Source organism: Pithys albifrons, chromosome 3 (assembly GCF_047495875.1).
Source record: "Pithys albifrons albifrons isolate INPA30051 chromosome 3, PitAlb_v1, whole genome shotgun sequence".
Lineage (NCBI taxonomy): Eukaryota > Metazoa > Chordata > Aves > Passeriformes > Thamnophilidae > Pithys > Pithys albifrons.
In genome coordinates this window covers 3,364,744-3,377,546 of record NC_092460.1, presented here as the reverse complement: position 1 = coordinate 3,377,546, position 12,803 = coordinate 3,364,744, and the positions used below count along the sequence as shown (strand labels likewise).

The following is a 12,803-nucleotide window of genomic DNA, read 5'->3' as shown; positions in this document are numbered from 1 at the left end:
GATTCATTAGAGAAATTAGCATTTTTATGGACTAATTAGGGGAAAATGTTGCTCGTACTCTTTCTGATATACAGAGATTTTTCACAGCTTAGAAAAGCCAACTAGGAGTGAAACATGATTTTCTCCCCCACGAAAAAAAGGAAGAAAAGCAAAATGATGACTCAAATTAACTCAGAAGACTGGGGAAATTTGAACTAAAAAAATGAAATTAAGAGAAGGTTGGATTGCTGTGTTATTGGCAGTCTGTCCAGTTTTTTGAAGTCAAAATTCCAGTTCTCTTTCAGTTATTTTGGTTCTTGAGGCTTAAAAATATTTTAAAATCTGTCAGTCAGTCACCATATTTTTTGTGACAGTTGCAAAATGCTCAGTAATGAGAATGAATAGTAATGAGTACATTATTCAGCAGCTATAAATATCAATTGATTCTGGTTGCAAGTTTATATCTTAACTTGTATTTGAGCTGGTTTTTTCTTCATCTTTTTTAAAACCAAGCTCAGGTTTTATTAGACCGTGGCTAACGAGTCTTGGTTTTCCTCACTAATGAACCACTGGCTTTTGAAGTTTAATTCTAAATATGCATGTGTGGCACTTGCTCCTGCTCTGCATTAGCCAGGAGGGGGAAAATGGGTGTTTCTGACTAAACATCTGAGGTCATCTCTCTTTTCCCTCAGAGGGTGGAATACCATTATTTTAATCAATGCAGGCATCTCCTGGTTGGATCATTATGGTTTTGATAGTGATCTTGCTTTGCAGAGAAGCAAACCCCTCATTTTGGCCTTCTGTGCAGAAGGCAAAAACCTCCATCTTGCACAGAGGGTGGAAGTTCAATTAGGCATTTTGGTGTCATGGGAAGTTGATGGTGGTTTAATTGGCTCCAGCTGACTGGCTTTTAGGCCATGATGTTCTTCACCTGCAGTTGGATGCTTCTCAAATGTGTATGGAATTTTGCACTGCATTTGAAAATGCTGCACAAAGTCAGAATAATTATTTCCAAGTGATACTTTACGAGTGAATGCACTATGGTAAGTACAAAGGAAGGAGAAAGCATTAAAATTGGAGAATAATTTAAGTTGGAAGGGACCTTTGGAGGTTGTCTGGTCCATCCTCCTGCAGAATGTAGGCATGAATTTGAAGTTAGATCAGGTTGCTCAAGGCTTTGGGTGAAAGCAGCAATTAGCCTTCTCTCTCCATGATGCACATAGTTCTCTCAGCATCTTCTCCTCAGTTATTGTGCTGCAGCCCCTTCATCATCAATATTTGCCAGTTTGTCAGTGTTTTGGAACAGAGAAACCAAAAGTGGACATTCTGTTGCAGGTGCAGCCTCACAAGTGCTGCATGAGGAGTAAGAATTACTTTCCTTGATGGGGTGGCTGTTCTGCAAATGCCACCCAGCCTGAGGTTGGCATCCACCCCCGCTGCTGCCAGCTCCTGTGCAGCCCCCAGCCTGGCTGGCTTCCCCAGAGCTGCTTTCTGCACTGTGGCTTTCCATTTGCAGAGTTTCATGCCTGCTTTGGCTGAATGTTGGAAGTTTGCTGTCAGCTGCCCTCCAGAGACACCACTGAGTGGCTGGTCCACTCTCCATCGTGGCAGGGGCTCCCCAGCTTTGGTGTCATCTGCAAACTTGCTGCTCTCATTGCCTCAGTTGCCTCAGATACTAAGGGGTTAAACAAATTTCCTTCCTGAAGATTTGTTCTGTAATCTCTGGCATTGCTGTGAGGCTCACCAGGCAGTTGGATGTTGGTGTGTGTTGCTCCTTTCTAAGCATGGTCATGGCAGTTCCCTTTTCCAGTCACCAGAGGATCCTCCAACTGCCACAACATTTCAAAGACACAAAGAGCAGCCTCAGAATGAGGTCAGTCTGTTTTCTGCACACTCAGAGACCTCACTTTGATAAGCTGATTCCTAACATAGTCCTCCTCTACTGTAGATCAGACTTCCCTACCCCACACAAAGACATCAGGACCATGGACCTGGGCAGCCTGAGAGGAGGTCTTGCCCATAAAGACTGAGGCAAAAACACCATTAAATGCCTCATCTTTCCTTTATTTCCTTTGTCAATGGTTTTGTTCACATATTCAAGAGTGGCCCACGTTTCCCCTGGGCTCTTGCTGCAGCTGTGCCTGTGGGTGAACCTTTCTCATTGGCCATGCCATCCCTTGCCAGTTTTAACTCCCCCTGGGCTTTGGCTTTCCTAATTTTTCCCCTGCAGTTTGGGCAAGGCTTCTGTAGTCCTCCTGGACAGTCCCCACTCCACCTTCTGTTCCCTTCTGTCTGTGTTTGAGCTCAGTCAGGGGTTCCATGTCCAGCCAAGTCATCCTTCTGTCACGTCTGCTCCCCTTCCCACTCCTCAGGGTGAGTCGTTCTCATGCTTTAAGGACCTTTTTCTTGAAGTTCAAGGAGCTTTCCTGTGTCTTTCTGCACCCCAGGGCAGTCATCCATGGCACCACACCTTCTGTCTCTCTGAGGAGGCCAAACTGCTCCCCTGAATTTCACCATCAATATTGTCTTTGATGTGCTCAGGAACTCTCAGTTGCTTGTGCACCACCAGTGCCATCTTTGCAGACATCAGGGTGTTTAAAGTCCCCCAGGAAGACCAAGGCCTTTGATTGTGAAAGCTGAATAAATCTTTATCCACTTCCAGTTCTTGCTTGGGTGGTAGGCAGCAAACCCCCCCAGCAGCATCCTCCTTGTTGGCTTTTCTCACAAGCATCAGCTCCCACCAAACCTATCACCTCTTTCAAGCACAGCCAAAAGTGTGAAAGTCTTGAGAAATAATTCTGACTCATTAGTCTCTTTTGAGGAATATTCTGTTTTCTGGGCATTGTTTTTAACAGCTTTTAATCCTATTCAGTGCCTATTCCAACAGGTGTATTTTTCTGATTGGACTCTAAATAATTGAGTACCTTAATAATGAGCATATCCTTAATGATCTTTCTTGATGGGGGATTGCTCATATAAAGTCTTTGTGCCTATCTATGGACAGGAGGAGTTAATAACACCCTTCAAGCCTTAAGTGCTGTCATTGAATTGATGTAGTTTTTCAGTTGCACTTTTCTCCTTGTGCTTCCAAGAGCACTGAAGTTGCAGTGCTGGAATGGCCCCTCCTGCCCTCAGCTGTCTCAGTGTTCATCCAGTGCCCTGTGCTGTTCCTTGGGCCATTAGCCTGGCACTCGGAAGTTTTATTTCTGGCTCTGCAATTATCCCTCTGCTGCAATTTCCTTATCTGAATTGGCCATAACAAAGCTCTCCTTCTCTGCAGAAGGGTTTGAGATTTCATGATGAAAAATGCTGTCTGAGGGTTCAGTGTGAACAAACATCACTTTGTGTGCATGGCTTGATTGGCTTATAAACAAGCAGAGGGTTGATGACCAAATCAAGGTTAGAATAGAGCAAATGAGATCTAATGAACAACTTCAGACTATTGACTTCATTTTTTTCCCCTTCTGTTTGAATGTCATTAACTTTTATAAGTCAATCTCTAGAGAAATTTTTAGCCTGTAAATCATTTGCCAGTTGGGTCTAGAAGTCTTTTAGTTTGCTTGTTTTGTGGCTTTGCTTGTCGTTATAGATGTCAAATAAGTTACTTATTGGTTTGTGTGATCATTATCAATCTGAACATAGAATCACATATTATGAGGTTGAGTTTCCAATTTCAGTGTTGGACAATGTCCAAGTGCACTGACAGGGCATTTCCAGGGAAAAAAGGGATCCTGAAAATTATAAATTAACAATGAACTGTCTTTCGAACAGGAAAAAATATTCCTTAATTAAAACCATACTCTAAATTAGTTGTGAAGAGAGAAGCAGAAAAAGTGATTATTTTAAAATAAATTTCCAGACCCCTGGTGTGTTATTTGCACTTGGGGCCGTGGGTTAAGTCCTGCTGATCTTTTGGAGTTCATGTATTATGGCAGCTCACACTTGATGGGCTTTTGTATTGTGGAGTGAAGAGCATCCTCAGGTAAACTTACATAATACATCGAATTTCTGAGCAGGAAACATTAGGAAATATTTTGTCAGGTGGTGTAAATAAAAGTAACTTTAAAAAATCTGCATTACTTACTTTCACTTGGAGATTATTTACAACTGCCTGTTGTGACAGGACAAGGGGGAAGGGTTTCAAAGAGAAAGAGAGGTGGTTGAGATGAAATATTGAGAAGAAATTCCTCTCTGGGAGGGTGGGCAGGCCCTGGCACAGGTGCCCAGAGAAGCTGTGGCTGCCCCAGTCCTGGCAGTGTCCAAGGCCAGGTTGGACAGGGCTTGGAGCAACCTGGGCTGGTGGGAGGTGTCCCTGCCCATGGCAGGGGGTGGGATGAGCTGGTCCTTCAAGGTCCCTTCCACCCCAAACCATTCTGGAATTCTCTGATTCTGTGATAAGATTTACTCCAAAGTGTCTGAGAATGACCACGTGTTCTGACACATGGGCGTGAACAGTTGAAAGCTCACTTATATCTGAAACCCCCCAGAATTAATTTTTCCGACTGTTTTAATTCCTGAAACCCCAGTGTTGTGATGGGAGTTCATGGTTTTCATGGAAAATGGTGGCTGTTTTTCATCTGGCGTGTAGATCCTCTCAGTGCTGCCTTCCCTATCCAGGAGAAATCCTTTGCTCAGCCCACACGCTGCTCAGTGCAAGGCTGTAACACAGCCTGGTGCATTAAAAGGTTATTAAAACCAAGTGAAAGTGCTCTCTATACCCTGGGGGCCTTAAATGCAGAATCATTCTAACTAATAGGCAGGTACTAAGTGTGCCAAATTTTACCCCAAGGTCCACATGGGGTGGTTTTGCTCCCTGACTTTTATTGACTATCAGGATTTATCACCCCAGGAGGGCAATATTGGCAGAGGTGATTCTGTGCCAGTCGCAGGTTTCCTGAAGGGACCATAACACCTGGTGTGGGCTGTAAATTCGAGCTCAACACAGGCATGCAAGTCATGCTGAACATTCATCTCATGTGATGTGTGGCAGAGCTGGGCGATGTTTGGTGTGGGCAGAGCTGGGCAGTTTTTGGTGTGGCCAGAGCCGGGCGACGTTTGGAGTGGGCAGAGCCGGGCGGTTCGTTTGGAGTGGGCAGAGCCGGGCGGTTCGTTTGGAGTGGGCAGAGCCGGGCGGTTCTTTTGGAGTGGGCAGAGCCGGGCGGTTCGTTTGGGGTGGGCAGAGCCGGGCGACGTTTGGGGTGGGCAGAGTCGGGCGGTTCTTTTGGTGTGGGCAGAGCCGGGCGAGGTTTGGAGTGGGCAGAGCCGGGCGGTTCTTTTGGTGTGGGCAGAGCCGGGCGGTTCGTTTGGGGTGGGCAGAGCCGGGCGACGTTTGGGGTGGGCAGAGTCGGGCGACGTTTGGGGTGGGCAGAGTCGGGCGACGTTTGGGGTGGGCAGAGTCGGGCGACGTTTGGGGTGGGCAGAGCCGGGGGGTTCGTTTGGAGTGGGCAGAGCCGGGCGGTTCGTTTGGAGTGGGCAGAGCCGGGCGGTTCTGTTGGAGTGGGCAGAGCCGGGCGGTTCTGTTGGAGTGGGCAGAGCCGGGCGGGTTTTGGAGTGGGCAGAGCCGGGCGAGGTTTGGAGTGGGCAGAGCCGGGCGGTTCTGTTGGAGTGGGCAGAGCCGGGCGGTTCTGTTGGAGTGGGCAGAGCCGGGGGGGATTTTTTGGTGTGGGCAGAGCCGGGCGACGTTTGGTGTGGGCAGAGCCGGGCGACGTTTGGGGTGGGCAGAGCCGGGCGGTTCTTTTGGAGTGGGCAGAGCCGGGCGATGTTTGGAGTGGGCAGAGCTGGGCGGTGTTGGTGTGAGCAGAGCTGTACATGAGACCTGGGTGATTTTGCACAGACTTTGACACTTTCCTTAAGGAAAAATGGCTCTTCTGTCCCTGAAAACCCCCAGAAGTGTCTGTGCATCTCTGGGCATCAGCCTTGGTATGTTTGTTGGATTTTCTTCAGGTAAACATTTTAACAGCTTTTAATACTATGTATCTGTATGATTAAATCCCTCACCTGAATTATGGGCTGGCAAAGTGCTGTAACATTTCTTATGCCTGAGTAATCCAGGAGCAAAATGTTGCCCAATAGACTTGATTTACAGAAATGTTCACGGCTGTTCTTTTATTGGGACAGTAAATCACAGGAATTGTTGGCTCACGTCATGTGATGGGCCCAGACAGCTATGATTAGTATTTCAAAGCTCTCTTCATATTCTGATAGTGCTTTTAATAATAAACAAACAGATATTCGAGCTACTTGTAGCATTGTATATGGAGTAATTATGAACCATCTTATTCTAAATACGAGACAGACCAGAAACACATTTCCTAGAGGGAAAACTGAAATATTGGCAAAACATGTCTACTAAAGTAGATTTTATAATTTTATTCCTGCAAAATTAATACATCCTGCTGTTGCTAAAAGGGAAATAATCATATAATTTAAGAAATGGAAAACTGTTGTGCTGACTCTTCTCAGCACAACTTCTTTGCTGGGTTCTATTCATAGTGCACTTGGGTAAAATTTCATCTAAAATGTTTGTTTCTTTACTAAAGAGGCTCTTTTCTCTCTTGCTCTTTTTTTTCTCAACCCATATTAATTTTGTGGCCCTGCTATTGATCTGAAGATATCACTGCAACCCTCCCTTTAGCACATTTGCACCGATGTGGGCCCGTGAGCTGGAAGCCCATTGACCTTTTGTTGTGACAATTTATCCATTTCATCCTGGGCTATTTTGTGCTTATTCCTTGACAAACCTCCTTCCTCCAAAACCCTTCTGCTGTTGATATGCACAAGCAGAGTTTATTCCTGACTGAAGTGAGGCTGAGACTGGTGGGAATGCTGCCAGCCTGGGGTTTGGGCTCCTTTCATGCCTTTGCCACCCACGTGCTACTGAAACAGGATCAACCTTCATGGTCTGCACTGCAGGGCAGAGTTGGGGCTCAGAAGGTTTGGTGTGCAGAGCTCAGCTCTGCAGGAGTGGGTTGGCTTCAGGAGCACCCAAAGCAGTGCCAGAGCTCTCTCCTGGGCAGCATTCCCTGCTTTTGGATCTGTGAATTCTCTTCCTGTGTGTTGTGGGGAGCTGTAGCAGGCACAATTCGAGTACCATTCAAATATTTGGTTTCTCCTTTTCAGAGTGACTCAGAGGTTTTTATTTCATCAGTTGGAGTATCTGTTAGGGAGGAATGGATGGATGAAACGTGAAGGTGACATTGCAGCAGGGACCACTCATCCTGCTTGTCTGCTCTTCCCCTGCCATCAGGAGAGGGGGAGCTGTCTGTGCCATCTGTGGCATGGCCAGAGGCAGCAGGTCATGCCAGAGCTAATCCTGGCTCAGCCTTTGCTCCTGGTGCTGCTCAGAGAGCAGGCAGCCCCCGGGGGGATTCACTCAGGGATGTCTCAGAGCCAGCTCTCTGCCCCTCATGGAACTGGGCTGCACATCACTGGCAAATTCAGTGAGGGAATAAAAGCATCACTTAGAAATCTGTCAGCTCCCTCTAAGCTTTTGGAAAATTAAAGGGGCAAAGTGACTGTGCTTGTGGCACATCAAGACAATAAAATGCCTTTGCAGAGCAGGAAGCAGCACTGGGAGACCAGACACACACACACACTTTGTCCATACCCACAAAGGAAAAAGATTGTGTTTTAATTTCTAATCTTTAATAATCCCAACAGATTTATAAGCCCAGGGCACCTAACTTTGATCCAGGCCACAAGGTTTCTAGGCCAGTCATCAGAAATCCCAGTTTGGAAGGCTGCAGATTATTCCCTTATAGTTGACAAGGCATGAAAACCCAAACAACAGGTTGAGTTTTCAGCACAGAGTTGAAGATTCTTAAGGCACACACAGTATCAGTAATTCTTTTGTGAAATAAACCTCCTGGTTGGTTTTTAAACTTCAAGGCCATTTACCTGAGCCAGGGAAGCAGGAGCTGGGGCTGGAATGAGATGGTTTTTGAGGTCCCTTCCAAGCCAAAGCATTCCATGGCTCTGCAACACCCCAAAAGCTCAGTGGGGAAAGGCTGGAGGGACCCCCTGGGCAGTGTCTGAAGCTGCAGTGGGGGCACTTGGGCACTGAAATCAGCTCTGCTCTTGCCCTGCCTTTCTGATGGGAAATATTCTCAGTGGTTTTGAGGAGCAGGGAATTCTTACTGTTTCAAATAGGCTTGAAATGAGCTGCTCTAAATTGGCTGCTCTAATAAACCCAATAAACCCAGTGCTCCACACCAGGATATTAATACTGCACACTGCATTCCCCCCCCCCCCCCCCCAAGTTTTCCAACACTTTTCACTGGAAATGTTTTTGATATAACTCCTTTCCTTCAACTTGTGAGCTCTATTTGCTCTTCCTCTGTCTGTACACTGATAACTTCAGCCCCACTGACCTTCTCTCTAGGAAATACCATTAACATTTTCTTTTAGCAAAAGTGAGTAGCCCTTCAGAAATCCTTTATCAGGTCTGGTCTTTCCTGTTATAATTTGCCTCCTGCTTTTTTTTTTTCTTTTTTTTTCTTTTTTTTTCCATGGATAGCTGTAATTTAAAGCTTACTAGATCGATAAGTCCAAGAGGCACAGCATAAATGGGAGAGGAGACAAATAGCTGGGAAAGATAGGAGACAGCTGATTAAAATGAATTCAGCTATAAAGCTTTTGAGTTACTGTTCTCTGCTGGGATTTTGGAGATAGACTAAAGAATAGGAGGAGGGGGACATACAAATCAAAATTCCCCCCTCCCTTGGAATATCTGATTAAAATAATGTTGGATTTCTATTTTTCCCCCCCCGTGTCTCTAAATAAAAAGATTTTTTTGTTTGAAGTAGAGGTTTTAATCACAAGTGAATTGGCTTAATGTAGAGATAACTGGGAGAGATGTAATGGCAGGAAGTCTAGACCTGATGTAACAGCAGCCTCTTGTCTTGGATTCTCTGCTGGGAGAACTGAACCCCTGCACATGGCCTGGTTTGCTCTGATTCCCAGCAGGAGGATTTTCCCACTCCCCTTTGCAGCCCTGAGTCTGTGTGTGGGGCTGGGTTGGGCTTTGCACTGTTTCCCAGCCCAGGCATGTCTTGCACAGCTTGGCCCAGGCTGCCAAGGCTCTGTTGGGCAGTGCCCAGCTGGCACAGGCTCCTGCAGATCAGGCAATTTGCATTTGGCATTCCAAATTGCAGTCACATTACTTTGGGGAGGTAAAGGCCCTCTGAAAGGCTGAGTGTGTTGCCAGCAGGAGAGCAAACATTTCCAAGCTAAAGCCTCAATAGAAGGCAAGAAGGATTAAGGTGCAGCTGAAAATAGAATTGAGGTTCCTAAATCACGGCAGAGCTTCAGAAAATGGTTTCTGTTCACATCAGAAACCAGAATTTAGTGACCAAGGGCTGAAATTTAAAATATATGCTCCAGTGAATTGCATTTCAGTGAAATTGCCAACTGCTCTTGGTGGGGAGGTTCCTGTAAATGTTCTCTGTGTGTCCCTGAGCACAGGAATCATCTGGAAGAATAAAGATGACAGTGACCATATTCATCTTAGACATTTCCATCTGAGTGTGCTGAGTTTGTCCACATGCACCCCAAAAGCTCAGGGGGATGTTACAATATCATCACTGTCTGGAACTGCCTGAAGGGAAGTTCTGGCCAGGTGGGGGTTGGTCTCTTCTCCCAGGCACTCAGCAATAGGACAAGGGGGCACGATGGGCTCAAGCTCTGCCAGGGGAAATTGAAGTTGGAGAGCAGAAAAAACTTCTTTGCAGAGAGAGTGCTCAGGCATTGGAATGGGCTGCCCAGAGAGGGGGTGGATTCCCCATCCCTGGAGGTTTTTCAACTGAGATTGGCTGTGGCACTGAGTGCCATGATCTGGTAAAGGGACTGGAGTTGGACCAAGGGTTGGACTTGATGATCTTGGAGGTCTTTTCCAACCCAATCCATTCTATGATTCTATAATATGAATTTCAAACACTTTGGGAAAGGAGGTTCATATGCACTTTGGAAGGGGGATTGGGTCTGTCCATGGGGAAATATATCTGTCTGCAAGTGGTGAGATGAGAGCAGATAAAGAGATTATCAAGTGGTGACAAGGGAGAAAATGGGTTTGCTGAATTCCTCTTTATCACTTCTTTTCCCTTAAGAGGCTTCACTGACTGTCTTGTCATTCTTAGGGAGAAATTGGGGAAAAAAATCACTTTTAAAGGTGACCCACCAAGGTAAAACCAGACAAAAATGGTGCCTGTGTGTTCCTTGGTGACCTGGGAGTTGGCCTGGCATGGACACTGCCTGTGTGTCCTCTCTTTTGGGAGAGATCCAAAGTCTTTCCCTTGCCTTTGCTGCTCCTCAGCACGTAGAAGAACATCCTGTGACCCACCTGTAGGAATATCAAAGTTCCAGGTCAACAGCAGAGTGTCATGTGCAGGTATTAGAGAGGCTGATACAGAAATACAACTCTTGGTCAATGTGTTTAAAACACGTGGAGTATATTGTAATAAACCATTCAAGGGATCTGTTGCCTTTTGAACACACTTTTCTTTTGTGAGCCTTTTGTATTTTTGCTTTAATTTGGAAGGGGAGTTACTGTTGACAATCATTTTGAAATGTGTTTCATGATAGGGGACTACAGGAGAGCAATAATGTAAGTGGTGGTTGATAAGGTTTATTGTTTCTGGGTTTGTGTTATCTTGTGATTCCTTTGGAAAGCTGCATCTTATCAGTTTGGTGTTATATAAACACTTAACAGCCTTTAGAAAGCTTGTAATGTAAGTAGACAAGAAAGGCAAAGAAAGGGAGGGGAGGTGGAGGTGCAGAGAAGGGACTCCTTCCAAGGTCACAAACCAGATTTAGAATAAGAATCAGGTTTTCTCCCTTCAGCCCATTTTTTTCTATTCCATGGGGTGTGTTGTTTCTGTTGTTCAAATATGGGAAAACCTGTCCTTTTTCCAGTGAAATGAAGGGCAAGGAGAATGAGATCAGTCATAAACTCAGTGATACAGAGAGAAAAAAAATAAAGCAAAGGAATTGTACTGATAAAGATGCTGGTTTTAGATAAATTCAACTTATGACACTCCATTTATCAAAGCACAAATTTGTCTTTCTCTCTAGATGCAGTAAAGGGGAGAGAACCTCTCAGATGTAAAGCTACAAACTGACCATGCATTGATGAAGAAACAGCTGCATGTACTGGTTAGAAATGCTTATTTTTTACTTAAATTAAATATTTGTGCTTTGGATGTAGATTTTGTTTACCTCCCTTTCCGAATCATTACAGTTAAAGTCATTTTGGATCCATCTGATCCCATTGCTGTCTTTAATATTCTGTCTTTAATATTCTTCCCATGAAAGCAGAAATGCATGTGTGTGTGTGTATCTGTTTGTGCATGTAGGTATGCTCTGGAATAATTCCAGGTGACTCTAATTCCCTGAAGTATGAGGACATGATTCCAAAGCCTGAAAGCTCTCTGAGGTCAGATAGAGCTTGTTTGTCAAGCAGTTGCTGGTTTTGTGTGTGCAGCCCAGCCCTAAGCCAGGCTTTATCCTGTTGTAGCAACTAATTGGTGAGGAAATTGTGATGTTACATTTTAAAATCCCTCTCAAATCTGCAAGAGAAGGTGCTGTGATTATCCTGTTCTGCTTATTTCAAGGTCAGTCCCACTGTGCTCCCCACCAGGTGGTGGTTGGAGGGACACTGAGTTACCCCCAACCCCTGAGGGGTTGGACCCACAGTGGGGGATGGATCTTGGATTTCTTTAGAGCTGGAAGAGAAATAGCAGAAGGGCAGGGCCTTAGTGGTGGATCTGCCAGCAACTGTTCAGCAGGGAAAAAAGGGGTTGGAGCCCTGCACTTATTTATGGCTTGGACTCCCCTGGGACAGTTTGTTACCAGGGACTTTTAGTGCTTGTGGACCCTTCCTGGAGTGAGATGTGCTTGGAGGAAATAATCCCACTGGCAAGGGGTTTCTATCTCTTGATTTATTTATTTAAAGTCCCATTCAGGAAAAAAACCCTCCTGTAATTCTGTTTGTGGCTGGTGAAAAGGGACTCTGTGCTACCCAGATATGCATTTCCCATTAACTTTTATTAATAGGAGCTCTAAGGCTAAAGCCTTGCCTATAATGGGAATTTTTGACACCACAACTTTCTTTCCAGCTACCATTTATTAGGATTGTCTGTATTTTGCTCGTGGCCTTGACTGCTGCAGAGAGCAGGGCTGAGAACATTGTTCTTATGTAGCTGCTGCTGGATTTCGTTTTGTGAACTTTTATGGCCTGTACAATTCAGAAAGTAGTGTGTTAAATAGTGTGTTAAATTTCTCAGCTTTTAAAAAAAATTCTTTTATTATATCCACTGATATATTGATTATTTCCTTATCCCAGTGATTGTGTCAAGCAGAAAATAAATTATTAATTTAGTTGCCCCAAGTAATCAGGCAGTGGGATTCAGATCTCCATAAAAGCTGGTTATATTTTCATTTATCTCATTGTAGTAGCAGCTCTGACCTGCAAAGCAAACTTCCTTTTCAGCTTGTAAGTCAGCTTATAAACTTTCTTTCTTTCAAGACCATCCATCTGGAAAGGTCACCATGGCTGTATTTTAGGCATGCAGGAGAGAGAACAGACTCTGCTTTTCTTGTGGGACAGTCTGTATAGTTTCTTTTAACACACCCCAAAACCCTCTCAGGTATTCCCCAAAGCCTTCTCCTCCCTCTTGTTCCCCAAAGCCTTCTCCTCCCTCTTGTTCCCCAAAACCTTCTCCTCCCTCTTGTTCCCCAAAACCTTCTCCTCCCTCTTGTTCCCCAAAACCTTCTCCTCCCTCTTGTTCCCCAAAACCTTCTCCTCCCTCTTGTTCCCCAAAACCTTCTCC

General features: G+C 45.1%; 2 protein-coding genes across 5 annotated transcripts in view; one reads left to right on the top strand and one right to left on the bottom strand.

Annotated features, from left to right (window-relative positions):
- The window catches only part of CHL1 (cell adhesion molecule L1 like), a 146,762-nt gene that overhangs the window by 22,059 nt on the left and 111,900 nt on the right, over positions 1-12,803 (top strand). For 2 of the 4 annotated variants that reach the window (XM_071550207.1, XM_071550210.1), the window contains exon 2: positions 11,047-11,127. The gene's annotated coding sequence lies outside the window, so the exon portion shown is untranslated. Of the gene's footprint in view, positions 1-5,748; positions 5,923-11,046; positions 11,128-12,803 lie in introns of those variants that run through there. The other 2 variants (XM_071550209.1, XM_071550208.1) reach the window with 2 other exon arrangements.
- LOC139669197 (proteoglycan 4-like) lies at positions 4,947-5,789 on the bottom strand. Its single transcript, XM_071549645.1, has one exon. The coding sequence runs from the start codon at positions 5,787-5,789 to the stop codon at positions 4,947-4,949; it is 843 nt and encodes a 280-aa protein (XP_071405746.1).

Coding starts and splice junctions, on each gene's coding strand:
- LOC139669197 (XM_071549645.1), bottom strand. CDS start 5,789: ATGTACAGCTCTGCTCACACCAACACCGCCCAGCTCTGCCCACTCCAA.